Genomic DNA, 26,565 nt, shown 5'->3' with positions numbered 1-26,565 from the left:
ATGCAAGATGAGAGTTTCTACATTTATTTGCTTTGTAATTTTAAGGTTTCTTAGTTGGGAAGACGTCATCGTGCTCATGAATGTATTTCCCACCGTGCTTAGTGTTTTTCAGCTGTTGTCTTCCTCGGCCAGTAGATGGCAGTGTAGTCCTGCTAATGACTGCCGGGGCTGTGAGCGGTGCCCTCCTGCTGCCACAGAGCGTGTTGGGGCATCCTGACACAGAAATCACAGATTTTTCCTCAGTCAAAATCTGTACGCCAGTTCTCAGGAAACGCTGAAGGTAATACACACAAAAAAAAGTTCATTCACGTGGTATTTTTTTTGCAGATAAATGTGTTTACTTGGGCCAGTTTTGCTCTCGCGCGACACTAATTTGCCCACTTTGGTTATTGCGAGTCAGTATTTTAACCTTTCGCCTTCCTCGGTCTTTCGCCTGACCCCAGCTGATCCTGTCTCTGGGAGAAGGTGAAAGACTGACTGAATGGGAGCCTCCGGAGTGTCGGGAGCAGATCACTTCTTTAACCCAAAGCATATTGATTTATATGGGGTTGTAATTGCTTCAGTGTGTCCTGGATCCCCCCCCCCCCCCCCCGTAATTGAGGCCTGGCAGAGGGCTCTTTCCTAGAGATAGCCTCGGCGGTGCCAGATGGCGAGGAGCGCCGAACCCACCCTGCAGCCAGCGGGGGAGAGTCGGGGGAACCTCGCCACCGCCGCGCAGGCACGGCTCCCCCCTGGCCCGGGACGAGGTGTCACCCGCGGGCCACCGGCCAGGCCTTAAACGCAGCATGAGGCAGCACACATCCCCCCCGCTGCATCACCCTAAGCCTGATCTGAATATTGGCTCCCGTCTAGGATCGGTTCCTGCAACCGCATTAATTACAGGGCCTAATATTTGTGCAGCTTTTTGTTTTGTGTTTGTGTTTCTGACTCAGTGGAACATTCCTGGATTTTGTAATGGATGGGAATGTCTGCACGCCGCAACAGGTCTAATTGTGTGAAGGGGTGGCGGTGGGGGCTAATAAAGTCAACACTCCGCATCTGGGGATAACCCCAGCCGGGTTTCACCTGCACTTCAACGGGCATCATTAGTGATGCTTTAAAGTAGAAACCCTGAATCTGGTGGTTTGTGTGATTTTAAATGGCTGCTTTCATCTTTTTGAATCGGTGAAATAAATTCTGATACATCAATCGGAAAACGTTAGCCAAGAAAATCAGCCAGTCAGCATCTCAAAGCTCAAAGGGGCTTCTTTTGTCTTGTTTAATCCTGCCAAAGCAATATGAAAAGGAATTAATAAAGTTTCCCAAACCAGAAAAGCTGCACTAACCAATCTATCCGAATGTAAGAACATCGTTTTGCTTTTTCTCAACCTTTTAGGATCAACTGCTGGGTCAAATCCACCTGAATACTTGTCATAAAAAAAAAACAATTTCTCTCAGATTTTTGGTCTCAAACTGACCAAAATGGAAAGAGTTTTGCACGGCTTTTACAATGCATCTTTCTATTAGAAATCTGTTAGTGTTGATACAAGACAAAGTCTAAGTGTCTTTACTTTTAGCTTGCTAGAATATTTCTAAAGAGATGCGCTTGTGTTGACGTTATGGCAGGAGTTCAGCTTGTATTTATTTCTCTGCTAACTGAAATCCTCCTGGCTTCATAAAACCGATCAGGAATGAGCTCGACAAACCCAACGAAGACCAGATCGTTGTCCGAAATCCTCAGCTAAATCCTCCCAGGCTTGACTCTACAACCATGACCTCCGACAGCTCAGGGTGCTTTTTTTGTTGCACGAGGGAGGCAAAAATCAGAGCGGCTCCTATCGCAGGATGTGACGTCATGAAGGAAATCCTCAGCTGCTGCTCCTTTGCAGTGAAAGGAGTCAGCTGCGGTGGTTCGTGCCCCCTCCTGGATCTTTTGCTTTTGTGACCCGACCATGGATTAGCAGCAGGAAACAGGTGTATAGATACAACAGAATTTAAAATAAATTTGTTCACCTGGGAATAAATGGACTGAGATGGCTTGTGAAGTGTGTCTGAAAGGAGGGGATCCCCTCAGGTCATAGGTGTCAAACTCCATTCCTCGGGGGCCGCTCTCCTGCATGGTTTAGATGCGTCCTTGCTTTTAAACACCTGCTTTAAATGGATGACCTGTGGAAATGCTGCTGCAGAACGTCATGATTTGGTGAGGAGGTGAATGAACCATTCGAATCAGGTGTGCTGGAGCAGAAACACCTAAAACTTCCAGGACAGCGATCCTCGAGTCCCGGAGTTTGACACCCGTGCCTCAGGTTAAAGTGTCGTATACGACAGAATAACACTGAGGGAAAGCCAAGGATCCATTTTTTTAACGCTGTGGACGATTTGTTTGCGTGGCGTTTAAATCCAGCTGGCTTCAGTTTGTTCACAAGCTGTCCCGGCTTTTTGATGCACTTTTAAGAGAGGAATCTCAACAAAAACAGAAACCCACAACAAAGTTTTCACTCTCTCTTCAGCTGCTTTAGTTGAGGTAGTTTAGATGGGTTTTTGTGTGTGAATCGGTTCAGAAGAAGCGAAGTTCATTCCACTTTAAAAGAATAAGGAGGACCAATCCTACACTGAAATGACAGGAGCAGCTCTCCTTGAAGGAATGCATGTTGTGGATGTGTGAATGACTCTCAGCTACTACCACACCACAGTTTAGCTCAGTAGCTGTAAAATTGATAGTTATAGCCTCCTTTGTGTTTCCCAGCTGTGGTGGCCATTTTGAACTTGGTTGACACCAGCAGTTAGTTGCAGATGAGCATCCTGTGATTACATCTGAAGGGATTTGTTCTAACCCGTCCAGTGGTTCGGGAGATATTCTGCTAACACGACAGGCACATGACCAAACATTGTTGCCCCTTCGCTGTTGGGTGACGAGCAGTTGTGAAAGATAAATCCTCCTAGTTGAAGTTAAAACAGATTTTGGAAGACTGTGGTCACTAATCCGTTTACAGATACCCCGTCGTTCTGACAGCGCAGCGTATGGTTTGTTCGCTTTAGAAGCAACGTTTCAAAGACATAAACCCCACAGTTTTAGTCCGGTTTGATTCCGATTACACAGAGGGTTGAGTAATAACCCTAACCCAGTCTCAATGACTCTGCTGCACACTGATTTTTGTTTTCATCACCAGTGAAATGAGGAGGGGGCACGGCCTCAGAGTTCAGCTTGCTGGAAATCCCGCCACAAACGGTTAAACTTCCCCAGAGAGAATTTTCTGAAAAATCAGGTTTTTGATCATCAGCAGGCTCCACAATTTTTTTTTTTTTTGCCAAAATCCTGTGACCCCTGAATGTTACTACGGAAACACAGCGTATCAAAACAAGAGCCCCATTTCTTGCGTTTGCTCCGTGACGCACCATTTCTTTTTTTTTTTGTTTCCTCCATGTGAACGGCACAGCGGAGTGCTTTGATAACAGTTTGTGCACGAGCGCCGCACACAAGCTCGACCGCCGTGCTTTGGAAAGCAACGCACGCATTAAAACATGTGCAATTACCCCCTCCAATCACTCGCAATGGATACCCTACTTCTGTTGTTCTTGCAGAGCTCCCCCCCCCCCCTTTTTTTTTTTTTTTTTTTCTCAATGGGTGAAGGAGGAAATAGGGAAACCACTGAGCTGGAAAAACACTCAGACTAATAAACAGGCAAAAGAAGGATTGCTCTTTTAATCAAAGGTGTAGGTGTTTGCATGTCCTGAAGTGAACTTGTCCATGTGCTCCCCAGACCTCAACCCTCCCGCCCATTTTCGGTCCGGACCCCTGCACTCCTCTAACAGCATCCTCCGTCTCGCTTTGCCCTGTCGCTGCCGAGCTCACACGGGTTTCGCCACAGCCTTATCTCGTTCGTCACGTTTTCGTTCCTTTTTTTTGTTGTTGTTGTTGTTTTTCTGCACAGTTGCCTAGAACTCGTGTGCGTTTGCATGTCTCTGACTTGGACATTTGTTTGGCCGCGGAGACCCAAAGGGATCTTGTTCTGTGAGGAAAAAAACGTAAAAAAAAAAAAAATCACATGGCTTTTTGGACTGCTCTGTGCTAACATGTAAGCACTGCTCCGAATGAGGTGATAGAACTCCGTTTGGAACCAGGAAACTGTGTCGGTGTCAAGTTCAACTCGCTAAATAAGGCCGATTTCTCATCCGGTTGCAGAAATGGTGCATTGTGGCGTTTTCTGAGGGTACGTCGGATGGTGCAGACGAAACTTGCAAGAAAATGTCTGGGCATTATTTTAGCTTACATTAGTACAGAGTTTTGGTGCAGTAGCTGCGGAAATGTTCTAGTTTTTATTCCCTTTTATGGGATCCACCTTGGAATAAAACCGCTTGCAAAGATGAACCTTTCTCACGGCAGAAGGGAGAGTGTAACAAGCCTTCCTCTGGTCAGGGAGTTCACTGAGGTGGACGTCTTCGAAGACAAGGACGTGAAGGGGTTGGGCGGAAGGCGGCGGTGGAGGGGGTTCGATACTTTTGCAATCGAAGAGAAAAGAGAAGGCGGGAGAGACGGAGAGGGAGAAAACTTGGCACAGAGGCAGTTCAAAGAGGCAGAGGTAGAGCAAGGGAAGGTCAGCCACCCCTTCCCACCTTCCTCTTCCCACTACCGCATCAGCGAAATACAGAGCACGAGCCCATCACGGCTGTCTGAGTGCAGCTACTGCGATAAGACAGAAATCTGCCATGGAGCATTTACACGCCACAGGTTGTGTGGGGATCTTTATATGTCGGTGTGTGTCAGTGAAAGCTGAGATTGTTTTCACGTAACAGAGAGGCTTAAGGGAGCGGCCACGTCCCCGAGCCGATGCTAACAAGGTCATTATGGACCAGCTTTGTCCTGATCGAAGCAGCACCGTTGTCCCATTCTGTGTGTACCAGCAGCTCCTGATGATGGTGCAATCCAGACGTCTGCAGCATCAAAAATCGTTTTAAAAAAAGTCTGTAGCATTCTTTCACAGTGGTATATCGATTTTTGAGAACGAGTTGTTTTGTAAGCCTGAAAAACAACAAAATCTAGGCACTCATTTGCCATTAGCCTAGCTAGTCTTCCTCCATGACTGATGTCCCAGCTGAGAAGGTACTAACTACTGATAACTATTTAACAGAACATCACTTCAAAGATGCCAACTATCCCTTTAAACTTTAAGAAGAAGGTGAAAGACATTATTGAATAGAGGTAACAGCCTCTTCTGTCCCTCTCTGCTGTGCTTCAGCTCCGCCTGTATAAAGCCCCGCCTCCTGCAGAGGTGGTTGTCATGAAAATAGGCAGGTAACCATGGCAACCGGTCTCTGATTGGTTGATTTCAATTCAGGTTTTGTTTAGTGTAAAAAAAACAAACATTATATAAAGGGTCAAGCAGGTTTGTTTTTATTGATTTTTCCATCAAATATACATATATGCCTGGTTCCACTTCCCACGTTCTGTTTCGCAACATAAGTTCTACTTGGACCATTACTGCTAACGGGCCGCATCCCCAGCTCGGGTCTTCAGCGTAAACATGCACTTATGCGACTGACTAATAAATAAAAATAGGATTAGCTTAAATCACAGTTAAGCTTTTTCAGGTCGGAGTCGTTTTAAAATGGCAAACACCTGCTTTTGAGCTGAGCTATATATATATATATATATATATATATATATCCTTTTAATAAACTTAAGACCCCGCAAAATTCTCTGGTGACCCCGTGAAGTTCCTCGCCCCTTATGTTGAGCACCGCTCATTTTACCGAAGTTGGGGTCTGAATGCACTGTGGTTCAGTTTTATAGTCTTTTGTTGTGTTTCGCCTGCATTACCTGAACTTTTTGCACGCTGGTGTCCAGCGAGCGGCACTGGGTGACAGAACTGAGCTCACGTTTAATGATTGGATCAGTGTTCACATCTCCTTTCTTGTGAAAACAGCTCTTTGAGGGCCCCCTGCGACCCCTCAGTGAGCCCATAGCCACCCTGGAATTAACATGATGACATCAGGTGGCCCTTTCACACTCTTATCAGGTGTTTGTCCTTGCGTCAATAAGCAGACACAGAGAGGAGAATCAGGTTTGATTAGTGTCTTTTCACTGTAAAAGCCCACCTCCTTTTGTTTTATTGAACCAGAGCATCTTTCAAGCCAACATGTATTGACTGGAAATCAAAGAAAAATCTGAAAGGACCTAAATCCGATGTCCCATTTTCCCCTCATATTCTCTCCATCTTACATGTAGCTTTTCCCATTTTGCTTTTAATGGGTGCTCAAGTTAGAGGCAGTGGAAATTCGGTTCTAATAGTTCCCCCCCTTTTTTTTTTTTTAATCCGATCAGCCTCCTCGCTGTCGGATTACGAGGTGCCAAATTACGCACGGCCACCGAGGGTCCCACCATCAACCTTCACCTCGCCCTTAACTTAACTCCTCACCCTGCCCCATGAGCCCATGGAGGCACAAACCAGCGGGTCGTGTTCTGTGAGGTGCTGATGTGAACCAAATCTCCGAGAGATCAAAATCCCATCCCATTCAGAGAGAGAGAGAGCGAGAAAAAGAGAGAGAGAGAGAGAAATGACGTTATTTGAACGCGTGCCCAAAACCCCTTAATGAATAACTTAGGACAAGGAGGAGGCAAACGCTGGCCCAGCTGTTTCCTGTTGAAAATGTCTGTGTAATGTAGATAAATGTGAGGGATTTTCTCTCTAAATCCGTCTCCTGTTCGCTAAATCTCACTTCTCCAAATCGAGCCTGCGCAATGGAACAAAGTGGGAATATTGAGATGTGAAATTGCCGCATCTCATCCTCTTTTCTTTTTTTTTCTTCCTCTCCCTGATTTTTTTTTAATGACTTCAAACAAGTTGCTCTTTTTCGCCGGGGTTTGTCTTGCGGAGACCCGTGGGGATGTCTTGCGCTCACTCCTCTCAGTGGCCTTTATGTGATGTCCTCAAGGTAATTTACCTGATTTCCTTTGACACTATAGATTACGACCTTTTGGTTCTTCACGCGCACGCTGTGCTTACACTGAGCATCCACGTTGAAATTTGCCCAATAAAATTAAGCTTTTTGCGCCTTTTTATATTTTACGCATAAAAAATGTAGACTTATGATAATTTCTATAGCTTTGTTTTAAAACACATTTGCAGCAATGTTTGTTTTCATCACAGATTATCCACCTTTCGCTTTAATTGACTTATTTCTTCATTTTGAAGGGTCTGCATGAATCGTGCATGAATGGGATTTTCATCCTCTGTGCGCCCTGCATGCGCTCCTTTTCTCTTTTTTTTCTTTCTTTTTCTTTTTTTCCAACAGAAAGCCTTAATGCAGTTTTGAAACTTTCGCAGCAATTACTGCTGAGTGCGCATTATGAAAAACTGAAATAATCTTTACCTGCTGCTTGGTTTATTGAGAAAGAGGAGAGCTTGACGCATCTGTGGATGATGGTGATGAGCCGTGTTTATTCTCTTTATTAGTGTTATTATTATTAAGTACATCTGGCTCAGTCGGGTTTCTCCACTGGGTTTTTGGCGGGAGAGCTGTTTTCCATCTCACATTTTTGGATCGGAAAGATCCCCTGGTGGGTTTTTCTTTCCTCTTGCATCCTTTATTTCTGAATAAGTTTGTGCGTAATAACGCGCTGACAGCTGGGCTTTTGGGCAAATGCATATGCTGAACCGGTTGTTAAAGATATGCTAAATGGGTGAATGGGTGTCTTTGATTGTTGTGGACTGTGGCAAAGTTGGTGCTGCGTAATGGGTGGATGATAGCCTCAGTTTGGATGCGCTCTGCTCGGTTGCGCACGGCGCGCCTGAGCATCGGAGCACCTCCGCCTCCTTGCTCGACTGACTTTGGCACCAAGTGGAAGTTTAAATTGAATCATTTTCCTTCACATTTCCAAAACAAAACAAAACGCCTGTCAAGTTTGCCATCTGGCTCTTTCTTTTTTATCAGTCCTTAACTAGAAAAAGCCACACAAAAAAGACGTTTATTCAACTTTTGGTGAGAACTCTTGGCCCGGTGATGGTCCGTCTCCAGCAGTGAACATGTTAAAGCTCTCTCCCTGTCTCCCCTGTGTGCAGGGTGCGATGTGCTGTATCTCCTGTAGCCACACCCTCCCACTACTGCTGTGCGTCCTCATCCTGACTCCGGCGGCAACAGGGGCGGGTCCCGAGACCCTGTGCGGGGCGGAGCTGGTCGACACGCTGCAGTTTGTCTGCGGAGACAGAGGCTTTTATTTCAGTAAGTGCACCTTTTTATTTATTCATAAAGGCTGGCTGCATGTGTCCCAGAGCTCTCCACCTCCAGGAGGCTCATAAATAAAACAGCAGCCAGTTTGGCATCATGTCTTGACTTTCACTGCATTTTTTTTACCCCTCCCTTCTTTTGCTTTCTTATCTTTAAGTTGTTTTCTTCCCACCCAACCCCCTTAATTGTTTTAGTTCTCCACTCTCACTGTTTGGCTCAACCTGTAAAAGAAAACTTTTGTAGTCATGCCCACAGAGGAAAGGCTTTAAGTGGAATTTGGCTGAAAAAAAATCTGAGAGAAAAAGGGGTAGAAACTAAATGTTGACGTTTGTTCTATTTTCCATCAGAGAATGGAAAACTACCCAAAGAAAACTGAGAACCCGGGGTTTAAATCTCCTTTTTTTTGTTTCGTAAAAAGGCACAAAACACAGCCCAGAACAGCGCAGGATACGTGAAGTTTAATGTCCCACCAGCATCCAGGGTTTCGTTCTGTCGGACACAAGCGGAGGCAGGTAGAAGCTGCCCAACCGAAGTTTAGAATCTCATCAGTCAAATTTCTTTGGCCATCATCCAGCAATTACGCCAAATTGCACAAAAACGTGCACACATCCCTAACAAAAACCCTTTTTGTGCACCAGCCGATTGTCCCTCTGACTCATGAGCAGTCACGACTGAACAATCCATTATAAACGCTTTGGTTCTGTCCCAAAGTTATGAAAGATTTTCCACATGTGGTAGACTCTGTCAGCTGCCAGTTTCAAGCACAAGAGAAGAAGAAGATATAACGTTTCGTTGGGAGATCAGCGTCTATAACACATTTTCAGTCGTTCTCTTTTCCAGTAATTGATTGCTTTTACCTTAGCCTGAACTTGGAATGGTTTGCAAATAAGCCCTTTTGAGAACCTGTTGACTGACGGAAGATTGAGGGCCAGGAGGGGGCCAGTTTTTGAGTCACGACCACAACACAGCAGAAGAAATACAAGAGGAGCAGCTACTGTATTCTGAAGCCTCACAAACCCCAGAATACTGTACACACTTATCCTAAGTGTACACACTTTAGTGATATTACTATAAGCAACAACAACAACAAATAAGGTCTACAGTCATGCTCTTGCATGTCAGCATGGAAACTCACTCTTATTCACACTGTAATACAAACTGTTACCTAGTCAAAGATTTTGGTCAAATATTCAAATATTGTACGAAAACTGAAAACAAAAAAGGATATATGAGTAAAATTTTACCCAAACAAGAAAGGATTTTAAACACAAAAACACTACAAGTTCAAATTCCAGACAAGGTTTAGTCAGGAAAGTCAAGTTTTATTATCTTTATCCACATTAAAATGTAATTTTTACTTTCTGCACTGATGATCCAGGCACTGATAAATGAGAATTGTCTTTCCAAAAGCCCATCAAAACTGAGCTGTTGTGTCTTAGAGGGTCTTTTTAAAGCAAAGGCCAAAACTTTCACAGCTGAGTGTGAAGCAGCAGGGACGGGAGTCACTCTTCTAAAAAAGGTGGAGTGCTCCCTGGTTCGGGAACAAGTCTTTGACTTAAGTGGAGGAGTTCTAGTATCTCAGAGTCTTGAACACCACCCTCTTCAGGGTTTTCGGGGCATGTCCCAGAGACCCCAGGGCAGACCCAGAACTCAATGGAGTGAATATGCATCCTCTCTCATCTGGGAACACCTTGAGATCCCCCAAAAGGAGCTGGAGAGTGTCGTTGGGGAGACGGATGTCTGGGTTTCCCTCCTTGACCTGTTGCCTCCAAGACCTAACCAAGGTTGGATGGATAAATCTAACCTAAAACAAATAGTGGTGCCAAAACTTAAATCTTTTTTTTGTTTGTTTGTTTAAGAAAATTATGCAGAAAATGGGCCACTCTCTCCATTCTTGCTTCCTAATATGTCAATTTTATTTAATAATCTAATTTTTACAACCTACAAATAAAACTTTTTTTGCATTTTTCCTTTAGTTCTATCAATCAACATTTATGATTGGCCAGTGTGTTTTTGTTCTATTAGGTTTATTTTGCTTTGTGCAAAATTCTACTGTTGCTGCACCATTATCTGCAGTTTCAAGTTTAAATTTAGAGGTTTTTAAAGGTTAAAATGTATAGAAACAATATTCAATGTGGCCCCAGTTGAAACCTAACAGAGTGCTGAGTTTAGGCTCATGAATTAGTCTGGTACCACAATTTACGTCTGGCCAGAGATGAATGTCTTATTTGCGTACCAGTCCTCAGAGTATTTTGTTAAGGCATCGCACGGTGCACTTTGCACGGACGTCACCATCAGCTGTTGTAAGGTCACCGTGCACCATGCAGCTTTTCCAGGACCTGTCTGTTCTCTGCACCATGGCCTGTGTTTGCCAAAGAACAGTTAAAGAGTTGCCAAACTACTGCAACGATGCAACTTGCAAGTCTTCTTTGTCCAGATTGCGTTGGCAACACCTGCCAGATTTGCTGTAGCGCTTCTCTTGTATATAAAATAAAACAGTCCAACCTCAAAAATGACCAACTATATGACCAAGAGTTGCTGTAGCAGTAGACTTTAAATCTGTTAAATGTTAATTGTCAATTGGATTCTGAGTAAATAGCTTGGCTTAAACTTGTTGAAATGTTTCCGATTTTATTTGTGAAAGGAGAGTGTTCACAGATAGGATTGTGTGGGAAAATGTTGGCTTCTTACGGTGGACTTTTCCTCCGCTTATAGAAATGTTTCTTTCATTCTGACTTGTAGGTCTGTCCCATATTCATCTTGTGAGAATGTGTCGAGTTGAGTCCAACGTAGCTCACGACTCCTCATGCGGGACTCACTCCTTAAACAAGACCAGACGTTTTCGCAGTGACGGGAATGTGTTTGTCTTTCCCGCATTTTACGCTGAGCTGTCACCGAACCACACAGCGTCCATCTATCAGAGCTTCATTTTCCTGCTTGCAAAAACAAAACAACAAAAAGAGGTGTGTTTCATGAACACTTCATCCTTTTTCTGAAAGGAGGATGAGGTTCGAGCAGCGGGGTGCTGTTCCTTGGAAAATCTGTTTCTGACCATCTTCCTCGGTTCCTCCCTGACATTCTCACCACCGCCTTTTTGTTCGTTCTCCTCCTGTTCGGCCTTGTGAAAGATCTGGATCCTGTCTTCTTCGGGGCATGGCTTGGCCAAAGGAAGCATGCTCCTTTCCCTGAACTTTTCCCCTGGCCGTGTTGAACTTGGCAGCCCTCTGACTGATAATGTGTCCAGAAACAGTGTTGCAACAACAGTAGGCCTTCTGTGCTTTTGCCAATCCACCTTAAGCATGCTGACAGTAGAGTAGCACAGTTGGATTTCAAGACTGTAGACTTTGGTCTGACAGAAAAGCTAAACCCCAGTTGGTGGAAGGATAATTAAACAAAACACTGTCTGTGAAGATGGAATTAAAGACAACTGTGGTCAGTTTTTTCCAAGTCTTACCCTGAAATCTTCGATTTTCTTCATAACTTTGACACGATTTCAACAACAAGTTCAGTGCCTGAGTCAAATCTGTCCTGGGACTTTTTTCGCCTTAAGTGTAAGCACTTTGTGTCCTCAGTCACTTTTAGGTCATGCTGAAATATTTAGGAATTCCAAATTTAGCTTGGGACATCTTAACGTGTATCTCCTCCACATGAATTATGCACGACCTCCCATGAATCACAGGATGAGGTTACCAGTCATTTTTGAATACAAGCGTATCGTTTTCTGAATTATCTTTGGGTTCCAATGGTGGTGGAGATCTGAAGACAGAAAAACCAACGAGAGAAATGTACTTTAAGTCGCAATTAATGAGCCTTTGACCTTGTTAATTTTACTCTGAGTTACGTGGGCTGGACAGAAGTGGAATGAGCACACGAGACGTCACACGCGGGTATGCACACACGATTCCACTCGAACACGCCCAGCTAGGCCTCGTCTCTCAGCAGCAGCGGATTATGTGGATTACAGGATGATCAGGACACCCCCACCCTCCCCTCCCCTCCTCCCCTCCCCTCCTCCTCTGTGCTTGAACACAAGGTGGAAGCGCCTGAAGAAAGGCCTCCCGTGTCCTCTCCATCACCACAAGATGTGAAGTGAAAATCTCCGTTGCCTCCGTGAGCTACTGCGCCACGAAACAAAGAGGCGTTTCACGAAAAGGACAGCCGGGTTGCCTTAACATTGAGACCTGGACGTCAGGTGAAGCTAACACTAGAGGGACATTTTAGGACTAGACAAGTACTTCACATTCAAGAGACTCCTACAAAGAAAACAAAAATATGTCTAGAAACATCTGTCCATCAATTCCTAAGATTTATAGTTATATGAAAATGGACAAAAGTCACACGGAGTGGACTGCAACTAGCAGTGTTTGAAAAATGTTGGTTCTACCGCAGTTAAAAGTTTGTTTAAAGCAACTGTCTTTTAGATTTGATGCTGTATAAAATGCCAATTGTACACCTATTCATCTGTTTTATGTCGTGATCAGACAACGGGAGGGAAACCCAGAAATCCCCTCTCCTGTTCCTCCTGGGGGATTCCAAGGCGTTCCCAGGTCAGAGAGGATACATAATCCCTCCAGTGACTTCTGCGTTAACCTCAAGGTCTCTTCCCAGTGGGATTTGCCGAAAAAAAAAACTCAAAAGAAAGCTGTCCAGGAGGCATCCTAATCAGATGTCCAAACCACTTCAACTGGCTCTTTTTGATGCGGAGGAGCAGCGGCTCTACTCCAAGCTCTTCCCTTTCTCTCTAAGGCTGAGCCCAGCCACCCTGAAGAGGAAGCTTATTTTAGCCGTTTGAATCTTGTTCTTTCGGTCATGATCCAAACCTCATCACCATAGGCAAGGGTTAGAACATAGACAGAACAGCAAATCGAGAGCTTTGCCTTTCAACTCAGTTCAATCTTCACCATGTCAGCTGGACCAACTCCTTCATTACTCGGGGGAAAGCCTCAAGTCGTCGATCTATCTCCCACTCTATCCAGACATGACTCTTGAACAAGACTCCCAGATGCTCCATTTGAGGCAAAGACTCGCATCCCAGTTGCTTCACACTCGGCTACAAACCACCCCAGCACCTGCTGACGGATATGGTCTGAAGACACCAACAGAACCACATCATCTGCAAAAAGCAGCTCTGAGCTGAGACTCTGAGCTAAACATTATTCATACTCATCTTTGTTTTTGATTTTATGTATGTGTGTAACCCTGGTTGCCTGAACTGAAACGAATAATAACCAAAAACTTACTTCATTGTTCTTTGCCATGAACTGTCAGACCTTTTTGTGATATTCTTGGGGAATAAGAGTTCTTTGGCTAACTTCAGTAGAGATCAGGCTGTTGTGTTTTGCACCGGATGGTCTAAATTGTGATTAATACGTGGATCAGATTAGTGCATTGGAACAGCCATGGCCAAGACCAAAAATTGCTTTAAGGCATCAAAAACAAACAAAAAAACTTGTTTAAAGATTAGTTTTGATGGCTGTTTCAGCAATTAAGCAATTGACAATGATTTATCATAAAACTGGTTAAAAAAAAATATGAGTATGATTAAAAAAAATAAATGTGTTTTGGACCAATTTTTTGCATGATTGATAAGAAAATTAGATTTTTCTTGTTCAGACGTTTGACTTCATTCTTTAGTTTATTGTTTTGTAATGTCATGTTTTTATAATTTGGTATCTTATTGTTCTTATTGGTTTCTTTCAGTTCTTATAATCACACCACCTCCAACATGTCAGTCTTTATCCTTCCTCAGGATAAATACCTCCACGTTTCCTTCGTTCTTCGAGTCTTCAAGTTTTCTTGCCCACCAGAGTGCAAGCCTGCATTGGGTTCCTTCAGCCACTGACATTTTTTGGCAAATGAGCACACATTCACAATATGATGACCAATTTTTAACACTTGGTGCAGGCGCGTCATCTTCTGTTATCCTAAGATAGAAAGACACCATGCATGCCATGAACTCTGTGGCACTTGTGCTAAAAAAAAAAACTTTAGGCAGCTTGCAGTGGCCCTGCTGGAAAACGCCTAAATAGTGGAAGGTAGAGCGGAGTATCTGCTCCAAGATTGTTTTTATTCACCATAAACAGCTGCAAAACTGATGCATGCCAAAGCTTTATACATGGATTCTGTGCGACCTATTAGTGCGTGGAGTATGTGTCGGTTATGACTCTCAGCTACTACCACACCAAATCGTAGCTCGACAGCTGTAAAAATGACCGAGTTAGAGCCATTTTTGTGTTTGCTAAGGTTGATTACCTGTGGTGGCCATCTTGAATCGGGGTCACCTCCAATGGTGTTCATGGTGTTATTAAAATTTTTAATAATTCAGTACTATAACTGTGGGATATAAGGAGATCTAAACACAGCTGCGTTTCGGCTCGTTGGCAGATTCATATAACTCTTAACGCCGTAATTCTGGTTTGTTTAACGACAGTCCCAGGAAACGACTCCTTGTTTGTGAGGGATTACTGCAATTATCGAAGGCACTAAAGCCTTTAAAACCAAAGCTTTCCAAGCTGATGATTCCCTGCATGCCCCCCACCCCCTCGATCTGCTCCAGCTGATTAACCTACGCTACAACCGGCACCAGCTGATTTCTGGTCCCCCTTTCCAGCTGTTTGTGCAGCAGGGTGGCAAACTATTTTTGGAACGAAAGCGGATGTTAATTTGTTAAGGCTTGTTTTGGGAGGGACTGGAAATCAGGCCAGAAAAAGACGGCACGGACCCACTTTTGGCTTCTAGCAGCCTTTTATATAATCGCCAGCTTGGACTTAACTTTATGTCTCTTAATGTCTTGACATCAGATGTTAATATAACAGCCAAGGTTGCTCCCATTGACACACACCATCTGTTTGCTCAAACGGCTGAAAGCGGAGAAGAGAGTTTCCTAGAAGAGCATAAAATACCTGGCAAACTCCCCGCACATTAGTATTTTAAATCAATGAAACACAGAAATTAGGATAAGTTTGAAATCTGGGTAAATCCAGTTCCCGGATCTCTAAATAATGCAGCTCCAGTGATGTGTAACATGAAAGTCTCCTCGCTGCTTCTCTAACTCATTCACACCTCCATTAACAAGGCTTTTTTTTTATCTGGAGGGGTCTGAAGGTGAAAGATGCTTCTGTTTCTCAATGAAATCTAGTCCGAGTCCAAAACAAGATTGTCAGAACAAGGCGGATGCAGAGCAGGAGTTAATGCACTTTGTCAGCACTGGCAGGCGTCCGAGCCAAGAGCTATTAACTCTGAGAGGGGAAGGCATTTCCTTCTTGTAAATGCCATATTAAATTATTATTATTTCATTTGGTAACAGGGAAAAGCCCCATCTCTTCTCTGGCTTTTCGCTGTTTCCGAATGAGTAGGGAGTTGTAAACAGAGAGTCCGGGCTCCTCTAAAAGCCACCCGAAGAGCACCATCTTTGAGTTGAAAGAGGATGGGAGTATTAACGTCACTGCAAAACCCCCTGAGTGTCGCACCTCGAAGCAGCCTTATAAATTTTAACTACGGCCATTTCCACATTTCTTCAGTGTGTTCTCTGAATGAGTCTTCGGGGGGCTGCTGACAAATGAATATGTGAATGAGCAGCGAGGCCTGGACGGCTCTGCAGGTGGATCAGACTCAGAGGTTTTTGTGTAAAAAGGCTACCGAGCCAAAATCACTGAGCGGGACATTTAGATGACTTTTGTTGAACAGAAATGCAGCTGCCAAAGTGAGTCCACAGTGTGCGGTAATATAAACTATAAACTCTAGATGGAATAATTTTGTGTCATTTGAACTTTTTATATCAGGAAAATCGGACTTGTGACTCGGGCATTGTTCCTGCTTATAATAATTGGCTTATTACCACATTGTGCACTGCAGACATAAAAAGTTAAACTGTAATAAAGAAGCAAAGGGATAATGTTTTTGCCTCCATGTGTAATTTTTTTTTGTCCTGTTTGCAATGTCTATCTAACAGTTTGCATATCTGGTGAACCACTGGACAGACTTTAATAACAATTTATCGGATTCACACTTGATTAACTTTTAGAGTCAACCTGATTCAGTTTGGCCGCTGAAGTTAATCAACTGTAGAAAATTCAAAAATGCTTATAACTCAGTCAGTTTTACAGATTGGCATCAGAGTTCTGACCTGGCTGCTGATTGGTTGATGTCAAAATAAAGAGAGTTACAATAATCCAACCTTATGGTGATTAACGCTTTGATGGCTGTTTTTATTATTAGAAAGGAGGGATTTGAGCTTAGAGATCTTTCTTAGTACTTATTGCAGAAGCTATAGCCCAAGAGAACCATTGACAATGTGAAAAAAAAGTCGGCCCCAGAATGGATCCTTGAGGAACTCCACAGTTGACGGAGGCTGTTGAAGAGGTGAAATTTCCCAGTTTAGCAGAAAAATTTCTGTCAGATAAAAAAGAACAAAACCTGGAGGGGATTTCATAACCAGTTTGATGAACCACTGTAAGGACAGGAGCAGGTCATTAGACCTCTAATAGCAGATTCTGTGCTATGACAGTCCCTGAAGCCTGACTGCAATAACAATGCATAAAATAAACAATTTGATATGGAAACTCAAGATTCACTTGACGGTGAACACACCTGATTCAGTCTCTGTCATGCACCAGTAGGGACCAGCTTTTTTTTCCGTCTCTTCGTTTGTCTGAACCTTCCTCCTGTTTTTTTTTTTTTCTCCAACAGATAAACCAGGATATGGCCCCAGCGCAAGGCGGTCACGCGGCATCGTGGACGAGTGCTGCTTCCAAAGCTGTGAGCTGCGGCGCCTGGAGATGTACTGCGCGCCCGCCAAGACTAGCAAGGCGGTCCGCTCTGTGCGCGCACAGCGCCACACAGACGTGCCGAGAACGGCCAAGGTTAGTAACCCGGGACAGAAAGTGGACAAGGGCACAGAGCGCAGGACAGCGCAGCAGCCAGACAGGACAAAAAACAAAAAGGTGAGCACAGCGCTAAACTTATTCACAAGTCACACGCACACATTATATCCTGAGAATGGGCACTGTACAGTCTATATGCTGAGCTATACTAATATACCAAAGACAGACATAAAAAAAAAAAAAAAAAAGATTGCATCGCATTAAGCACATGTCTCAAGTGTCATGTTCAAGGTTCAGTTGGTTCAAATTTCTTAGCAGTTTATTGCATTGCAAGAGCGTGATATAAATAACTTAAGTGGCTTCATTTTTCTTCCACAGAGACCTTCATCTGGACATAGTCATTCATCCTTCAAGGTATGAATGTGATGCAACTTATTTAGTTATTACTACCTTGATAATTTGATCATTTAAATTTTTGTTTTTTTTTATAAAACATGCATCCTTTGGGTTGTACACAAAGACAAAGATGTTTTTCTTAATGCAAAACAAAACTGATATATTTTAATTTTCTCTGTTTTTGGGGGGAGGAAAAAAAGGACTGAACTGAAATGGATAAATGTGTGCCATTTCATTTTTGAATTATCAGCGTGAAAGAGAGAAGGCTTGTCTCAAAAACATCAGCAACAGAACAGACTAAGTGGGTTTTGTGGTAGACACAGTGGCACTTAAGCTCTCAAGGCAAAATCTCCAAATAACACAGACACACAGGGCCTAAATTTAAAACGAGCAACTGTCCTCATCATTGGTCAGGATCTTTATGTGTCTTTTTGTGAAACTGAAATTCAAATTTTCCGTATTTTGTGTTGGGGAGGATACAAAAAAGAACTGTCTGGTCTGATACAGTCACACTGTCAGTGATTTAATACATTTAAGAAACAAGCGCAAAAAAACCCTGATACGATTCACCCCTCAGTCACAGTGAGTTATAGATCAGTCTAAAATTTGATTCAGCACAGTGCAAACAATAGACAACCTAATGAACCCAAAGACATTTATCCAGTCGGCAGAGTCCAAACATGCACAAGACATGAGAAAAATAAGCTCTATCCATTTGTTTAAACAAAAAATACAATAAATAATTAACTAATAATATCAACAACTTAGCTAAAAAATTAGGTGTGAGTAATGCATCATCAGCTCAGATGCACGTCACCAAATACATGTTAGATCAGGAATCAACTCTGTTTGCTTAAAAACAACTATCATTATAACTGTTTGAGATTAACAACTGGTGCTAAATCAGCAAGTAAGATGACTGATAGGGTTTCCTTTGGTTTCCAAGTTGACTTGACAGACAAATTGGTAGCACTTTACACTTAGAACCACAAAACGTGCTTGGTAAATGATGAACTAACCATTACCTAAAGGTTAACATTTGAGCACTTTTTAGACTGAGCCTCACCATTTAAAAATGCTTTGTTAAGAGTTTCTTTCTCGGGAACTCCACATTTTGGTTTGACAGACTCATTCTTAGTTCATGGTTAAGTAATCATTACCTAATAGTAAACAAGTGAACAACTTTTATTCTTAGCCTCATCATTTGGTAATGCTTAGTTCATGGTTTCCTACTTCTCACCTACACATTTTGGCTCGAGACTCATGCTTGATTTATGGTTAGTTCATCCTTTATGAGGCAAGTTTTTGTGGCCCACAGTTGGACAACTTATCTGAACTGGGGTGGTCAATGAAATTTTGGGGGTGGCCTTGTTCTCCACCCAAAATCACCAGTGGTGTGGAATGACTAATCTTTGGTTTAACGAGATAAAAAGTCCCCAGTCTGATATCAACAGGCTTATGGGTGAGAAGTTTCCAAAGATACCTCAACACAAACAGACAAATGAGGCACAAGTAAAAAATTTGGTCGCGGTTTCATTTAAGGAAGTGACTTTCTGGTTCTTTCCAGGGACTTATTTTAGGTCTCCTCTGCCATCTTTAAAAAAGCAACCCTTCAACTTAGATTTGGCTCCTTCAAAATAAAATGCAACTTTCAAGGCAGAAAATCTGCACGATGCAACACACAATTAAGGGTCTTTGGCACCAAATGTTCATCCTCAGGCTCCTCTCTGTAGCTCTGCTTTATCTCTAAAAGTGTGTTTCCTTTTTTTTAATTTGCAGGAGGTGCACCAGAAAAACTCAAGTCGAGGAAGTTCCGGGGGCAAAACTTACAGAATGTAGGGAAGCAGCGAATGGACAAACACCCAGCAACTTGGGAAGAGAGAAGGGAGTGGCCTTACCTGGTACCCCTGTGGAATGGTTCACTGTAAAAGTAAACAAAAGGATGTAAACAATGGCTTAAAAGCGCTTTGAAATGATTGCAACTTTAGAGCCAAGTGGTGTTTAAAGGATGAGGGGTATTGTCATTATTTTGTACACTGCACCATTCCATATCGAGAGGGATTCTTTGTTAATGTAAAAGACTAGTTTAGCTGCTGAGACACAAGCAAGAGCTTATTATGCCTCGATGTAAGAGCTGCAACATCCTCCAGCTCCAGGAAAGGTGGGAACTTATTGGGGCTTCAGCCAATCAGAGAGCAGCAGGCTGTGGTTGGGAATGAGAGGTCCAATTTTGTCCCCTGGACTTTGTGGAGGTAAAGCCTTTTTTACTCTGTGGATCCTTTCACTTCTTTGGTAAAACTTTGTCACACTTACATATAACAGTTACTACCCCTGTTCAAGTCTAACATTTTATCTTCAGAGTTTGTATTTATGCACCATACATTACTGTGGATATTTTTGTTTGTTTTATCAGATTTTTGTTAATTTCACCTTGAGCCCAAGTCAAATCCCTACTAACTGGAGTGACAAGAGGGTTTGAGACCAATCTAAATCCTTCCTAAGCCCCACAAAGTGTTGAGCATTGGGTTCGAAATCCATGTGTAGAACAAAATATGAAGCATAATCTGAGAGGATTTTGAAAGGGGGTCAAATACAGTAGATATTACCAAAAAAAAAAAGAAGAGACTGTGGCTTGCACTGTTTTTTATACAGAGAAGTAACCAGAACATACATATATCAGTGCTTGTTTGGTTTTTAGAAATAGGTCATTCAGTAGACTCAAAGTTCATTTGGCTCAAATGAATGGCGTAGTCAAATAGTGACAATCAGGCAAAATGTTTGTTGTCTGTGTCCTTTTCTCATGTCACCATTGCCATATCGGATTGTCAACAGTCCAGTTGCCCATTAACTAACATTTTAGTTTGAGTGGAGGTTTGAGCTTTAAGTTCAGCACAAAATCTCGGAAGTTTAGTCACTTAATGGAAATAATTGATCAGGATTGGGGAATAAATAGCTCCCAAATGTGTCAATACCAAAGTTTTAAGCAAAAGACTGAAAGGCTGTAACAATGGCTACATAAAAGGGGAAGATTATGGACTGTTCGGTCAGTCTTGTGAGATTTCGTTGGTTCAGGGGGAGGCCGAAACCATTCCAAAACCAGTTTTGGCTCGGTCTGCAGAGTTTGACGCGACGGCGAGAACCAAACAACATAGCATCCGTTTCAAAGTCCGCCACAGAGACACGCAGATTAAACAGTTTGGTAAACATTGCCAACCAAAATGGCAAGTCCACCTGGAAAAGTGAGAACACACAAAAAGTACACAAATACATATACGAAGCACCCACAGTAAATAAAAGAATTATGCAATTATGAGCAAAGGTCAAGACCACCTTCACAAAAAGCCATTTCTGAGAAGTGCTTGCATGATATCTGACAGGAAACTGCTCTTTGTTTGAGCCTCCATGAATTTGCCCAAGACAACTCATGTGGGGCTCTGCCTCCTCTCTCTGTGTATAATAAAACTGTACTCCCATTATGTTAACCTATGCATTACTATCATTCATTGTACATGATGGTTTCATTTAACAAAACTGTATTAGGAATCCTATCCACTGTATAATGGTGCTATTTTATAGTTTGTTACTTGCTACAGATGGCTACGTGAGACAGATGGCAGGGCTTACATGGAGGTCTTCCCTTTTGCACAGCCTTGTGGCCACCATTTCATTAGTCATTTTATTTGTAAACCGTTTCAGTAAGGTAGTAGTGCAAGCGAGTAAATGTATCTGTGTGAAATCTGTGAATGCATGGAGAATAAAAAAAGAAAAGAGTATACAATATTGTGGTCCCAAGAAGGCAAATGCTATTTTTTCTACTGTTTCCTAAATTATTTTCTCAATGTAGATCCCTTATGCCAAATAATTTGACAGAAGTACTGTAAACTGTGATTCTTCCAGTTGTGTTAACAGTCATGGCATGCTTTTGTCTGTCCAGAGGTCTGTGTGTGTGCATACATATTCAAAGTGAGACCATGCAACTTTTGCAAATCATCTTCAGGAAGTGTCCGCTTGGAATTTATTTAGAGCCATGCTTATATCACTGTCTCCTGACCAAACTACATATACTAGATTATTTCTTCAAATTAGTTAAGGCACAGAAGCTTAGTTTGCTCTTTCTATTTTCTTCTACATGTATTAAACTGACTTTATATTTGCCCGAGGCTGAGGAAAAGGGGGGTTTGAAGGTTGCTGCACCAACCCTTGGTGGGTGCCAGAGGACACGCATGTCCAAAAACATAAAATTAATGGGCAAAAAAACAAAAACATGTTTCATTAACGCTACATATGTTTAGATTCCAAAAGTATTTTGTAAATCTGGTTTATAAACAAGCACATCAATTATAGGGTATAAATGTGCATAACATGGTGCTTTCAAGTTTGCTTTCTTCTGAAATTCATTTTGGGCAAAACATGTGGTTCAATTGCACACTTGTCTAAACATTAACCATGGGTAGTATGGGATGCTTTGTAAGAGGATGTAACAATAACCAATCCTTGATTATCCTCCCAGTGTAAAAAATGTATTTTCCTTTCTTATCTGATTAGATTTGATGACCCAAATCGTGTCCATAAGCACAAACAAAACAGGCTTTGTTTTGAGAATACTTCATCATAATTTACTAAACTAACTTGGCTAACAAAAAAAGGAATGTAACAGTCCTATGAATTACGAATGTTGCCAAAGTTACATGGTCTCGCTTTAGGAGTAAGCTGGGATTTTGAGTTAATTTGTCCAAACCACGCTCGCAGCTCTTGCCAAAGCAAAGTTTTAAAGTTCAGGAGTCGGATCACACCACCACCGTTTTTTCTCGCATCTATAAAATCCCACCATTTCTACCCACCTGTTGTTTTTGGGGGTTTTTTCTGTCCCCCGTGAGTCACATTATTCTAAAGATGCAACCAACATCGTGCAGTAAACAATCGTGCGTGTCTCACTGATGGTGTGGTTCTTGCTCGTGAATTTTAAAAGATCATCTTTAAAGGGTTGCTGATTAAAATTAAATTGAAGGGATGGTTGGAGAACACCTGTGGTCCTAGTTGGGCAGAAATACAGTACAAACCAAAGACTTTTTGATTAACACTAATGATTGCATTACGGTCATTAACTACGCCAAACCCCAAATCATTAAACAGGTTGTTGCATGACGCCTTTCTTGTCTCAACTGCACTGCATCGACAATACACCCTTCTCGAACTGTTTCTGGTACCTGAAATAGGGCTTGTGTTGGATAAAATGAACCAGACAGAAGACCCTCAGTGTATGTGGTATGCTTTAGGAAGTGGTGCAGAAAACCACAGAAACAGCTTCATATCATCTGCTTATGAATCACTTGACCATTTCAGTTTGTCGGCTGTATGAAATAATCAATAAAGCATAGGACGTGGGAGTGCGTGAGTCATTCACGACTCCCTGAAGTGTTTAACGAGTAAATACATTTTCCTTAAGCTCACTGTCCAAGAAACTGTTTGATTACAGCACTGGTATTTATGGTGCTTGATTGCCTTCTTTAAGAAAAGAAAATACTGACAAACTGTTCACCATTCCTGCTGAAATAAACCACTTGTCAACATCACGGAAATGTCTGGAGAGTGCTTTTTATTCGGCGAGCACGTATAAACTCTAATCCTGTAAAGGCATTACTCTCCCTCTTACACAACTTCACAGATTTTATGAGGAACCCTGTGGATTCAGACCCATAAACAGCAAAAAATTACAAAGCAGAAGTTTGTCCCTCTTAAATCCTTTAAGACATGCTGGCTATAGTTGAAACCGTAACTCAAGCTGAGGCTTTTGTGCACCGTGAAGCAGACCGCACTCGCTGTACTGAAAGTCAACGTGATACTTCCTTAGAGGGCGGTGGGGTCTGCCAACGCAAACAGACAGGGGTGTGGCTCTCCTTGAGGCCAGAGCTGCATGTTCAGCTCTTTGGAGGATGCTCGCAGTGACGAAGTTGGGATCCAGCTCGGTCACCGTCAGCACTTTTCAAACGGATGCATGCACGGGGCAAGGGGTGATAAATTGGCTCTCTGGCTGACGCCCAGCAGACGGTAGAGATCGAAATGTGGAGCAGAAGGGAGGTCGGCGAGGCGCGGGTCACCGAGGGCATCCTGGATGTTATTTCATCCCTCTCTGTGGCTAATACAGAATCAATTATCTTGCCCTAATGATCCAGTTGCAGAATGCAAGCTTGCAAGATTCCGAGTTCAAATACATCTGAGCGATTGCATGCAGAGAGGCCTGGGCAGTGGCGAGTTACCAAGACAGCACAATTACTGTAAGCCAGTAATTCATTTGGTAAGATACAGCTATATTAAGCATTGTTTATTCCCTCATATTTGCTAATCCTATGTCATACAGTGGGACTGAGAGGAGCGCGCCACAGAGAATGTTTGAATAACCTCCAGAACCAGGATGGTTCTGGAAACAACACATTCCCGTCCCATTGATCTGCGTGCACTCTGGGATCCAGTGCATCTAAGGACACGGACTCTGGCCTGAGCTCTGAAACACAATCTCGCCACACTCTTCAACTCCTCATCTTAAGCACACAATTGTCTTTTGAATGACCTTGTGGTCTGTTTTACTACTCACCAATTTTACTACTTATTCTGCTGCTTGTAAAGCCTCATTGGTTTTAAGCCGTTCATTTCTTTTCCAGTAGCGCACACGGTATTTTAATTTTGCTGAGTTTTCACTTTTGCTCTTGTCAGCTCAGCATTTTATTGTTTCTAATCTTCCGTCCCCTCCACAAAAAAATAAAAGTTCTCATGTCCCCTTGCCACAACCCAGTCATGGAAAGTAATGCGTTGTCTGTGACCAATCTACAAGCATTTCGATGTTACAGTTTATTGTGAAACAAGTCCAGATGTGAAGCAAGTGCACAGAGCTACCAGAACATTAGCAGTAAGATATAAGTGTGTTTAGAAAAAAAAAAAGCATCTAAAGCTTGGGATTTGGAGATTCTCCCTATTTCTCAGTTTCAGTCGACAGTGGAAATTCACTGAGTCTTGATTATAGTAGGAGAGTGTTGGCTCAGCTGTGCTCTTTAAGAACCCATGATGTCAGAGCCTTATTTTCCTTGGAGAGACTCTGATCAGCTGCATTGTTCCAGGAAACCATGGTCTGTTCTCTTGGTAAAAAAAAAAAAAAAAAAACTGCCCAAAATGTGGCCACCCCTCGTTCGCTTTACCCGCATCTTAGCTGAGCGCAGAACGCCAACCCCTGGCTCGGATCCTGACGCACAAACACACACACACACACATGTGAAGCATCCTGCACAGAGCATCACATTTCCCTGGAACTGGAGCTTCCCCTCTGCTGCAGCCGTGTTTGTCTTTTCTTCCCCCCCCCCCATTTTTTTTTTCTTTCCTTTTTTTGTTTTTCATCAGAAGATGAGTGTCTGTGATGAAAGGTAGCATGTTAATACAGAATGAGGAAATTACATTTTGGACCTCAGAAGCTCATGAAATGATGCTGCTACTGATGTCATGGAGCTCAGACTTCTGAGGTCTTTTTACACACAAAGACGTAGGCGGTGCGATTAAAATGGAACACCTCCGTTTGACAGGTGATGCAAGCGTCGGACTGAGCTGATGAATAAAACACTCGAGTACAAAGTTTGCAAATGTGGCTGCAATTAAAACTACTGCAAGTCAACAGCGGCTTTATGAGTCGAATAACATATTCAGTAAAGCGGGTTTTGCTCACAAAGACTTCATACACCATATATCTTCCCCATCACATCTGGTCATCAGAAGATTTTAGCTCTTTGCTGAAGAATTATGGTAATGATTTCCTAGAAATCCAAACCAGAGAAAACAGTTCGACAGATACCAGATAAAAGCCTCCCACTCGGCTCGGAGTTCATTGGATCCTCTGTTGTTTTCCTGCCTGAATCGTTGACATGCAGCCTGTCCACTGTCCATTTCAGGTTCGTAAATGGAGAAATTTGGTTACAGGGAGAGCAGCATTATCAAAGGGAACGAAAGAGCCAGAAAGGTTAAAACAACAGTGCAAGGAGCTCAGGTTGAGGTTCGGTTGTGCTTCTGCTGGAACAGCCGTGCCCCTGCGGACAAGTTCACTCCTTCAGTAGAAGTCCTGGGCCTCCAACAATAATACTTACAAAATAAAGGCTGACCGCTCCAAGTAAAATTACTTCAGCTGAGATCCATAGTTATTATTCATGCCCTGGTGCTCCATCCCCTGTGCTACGGTTTTTCTGATGTTAATAAGGTAAGCCTTTTGAGCTGGGAAGAACCCTACGAGGAGCTGTGTCAACATTTTTGCTTGCCTCCGCCTTTTTATAATCAGCTGACGATCGGCACTTTTGTCTTTGTGCCTGTCAATCAAAAAAAAAAGCCCCATCTAATCTAATGAGAACGGTTTTAATTTAGCCCTGAGACACACACACACACACACACAGTATGTTGCAATGGGACTTGAACATCATTTTATGTTCCTTTAAGCATAGTCTAACAGAAAATAGGGCTTTTTGGGGTCAAACTTTTTATCTTTATATTGTGCCTTGGCCAAGGCAGGATGCAAATATAAGTGTTATCCTTCATTTTCACACAGCCAAGTTGAAAGGTAGCACCTCCAAGTCTGAGGTCATGGTCCTCAATGGGAAAACTGTGGCTGGCCATCTTCAGGTTGGGAATGAGCCACTGCCTCCAGGGGAGGAGTTCAAGTATCTCAAGGTTTTGTTCATGAGGGAAGGTAAACCAAACAGAGAGACACTGTCTGCTTGGTAATGGTGAAGAGAAAACTGAGCAACAAAGCTTTTTACCAGTCAGTGTGTTGATGAGAGAAAGACTGAGATCCTGGACACAAGTATTTGAACAAAGCTTCCTCCTCAGAGTAGCTGGACTCAGCTTTACGGATAAGGAGAGGAGCTCACATCATAAGGAGCCAGTTTAGGTGGTCCTCTTGGTGGTGACATGTCCACCAACAGGAGACCAGACCCAGAATTTGCTGGAGAGATTGTATCTCACAGCTGGCTTGGGATGAGTTGGAAGAGGCCACTGGAGAGAAGGGTCTGGGGATCTTCAACTGTTACCCCAGCTACCCGATCCCAGGTAAGCTACAGAAGATAGATGGGATTATGTGGTGACCCATGAGGCTGTTGATCTATTTTAGTTTCAG

At 42.9% G+C, this 26,565-nt stretch overlaps 1 protein-coding gene across 2 annotated transcripts; it reads left to right on the top strand.

The window, feature by feature from the left end:
• igf1 (insulin-like growth factor 1) lies at positions 1-22,996 on the top strand. Of its 2 annotated transcripts, none has more exons than XM_025004978.2 (5): positions 1-280; positions 8,040-8,199; positions 16,894-17,147; positions 17,406-17,441; positions 19,203-22,996. In XM_025004978.2, the coding sequence occupies exons 2-5, from the start codon at positions 8,046-8,048 to the stop codon at positions 19,260-19,262; spliced, it is 504 nt and encodes a 167-aa protein (XP_024860746.1). In that variant the 5' UTR covers positions 1-280; positions 8,040-8,045; the 3' UTR covers positions 19,263-22,996. The 2 variants fall into 2 exon arrangements, with proteins under 2 accessions (XP_024860746.1, XP_017267185.1); XM_017411696.3 differs by lacking the exon at positions 1-280 and adding an exon at positions 6,572-6,912.
• Positions 22,997-26,565: the final 3,569 nt, after the last annotated feature.

This window comes from Kryptolebias marmoratus, linkage group LG18 (genome assembly GCF_001649575.2).
Source record: "Kryptolebias marmoratus isolate JLee-2015 linkage group LG18, ASM164957v2, whole genome shotgun sequence".
Taxonomy (NCBI): domain Eukaryota; kingdom Metazoa; phylum Chordata; class Actinopteri; order Cyprinodontiformes; family Rivulidae; genus Kryptolebias; species Kryptolebias marmoratus.
Note: the sequence above shows the minus strand (reverse complement) of the source record. Positions and strands in the feature narration are given on the sequence as shown.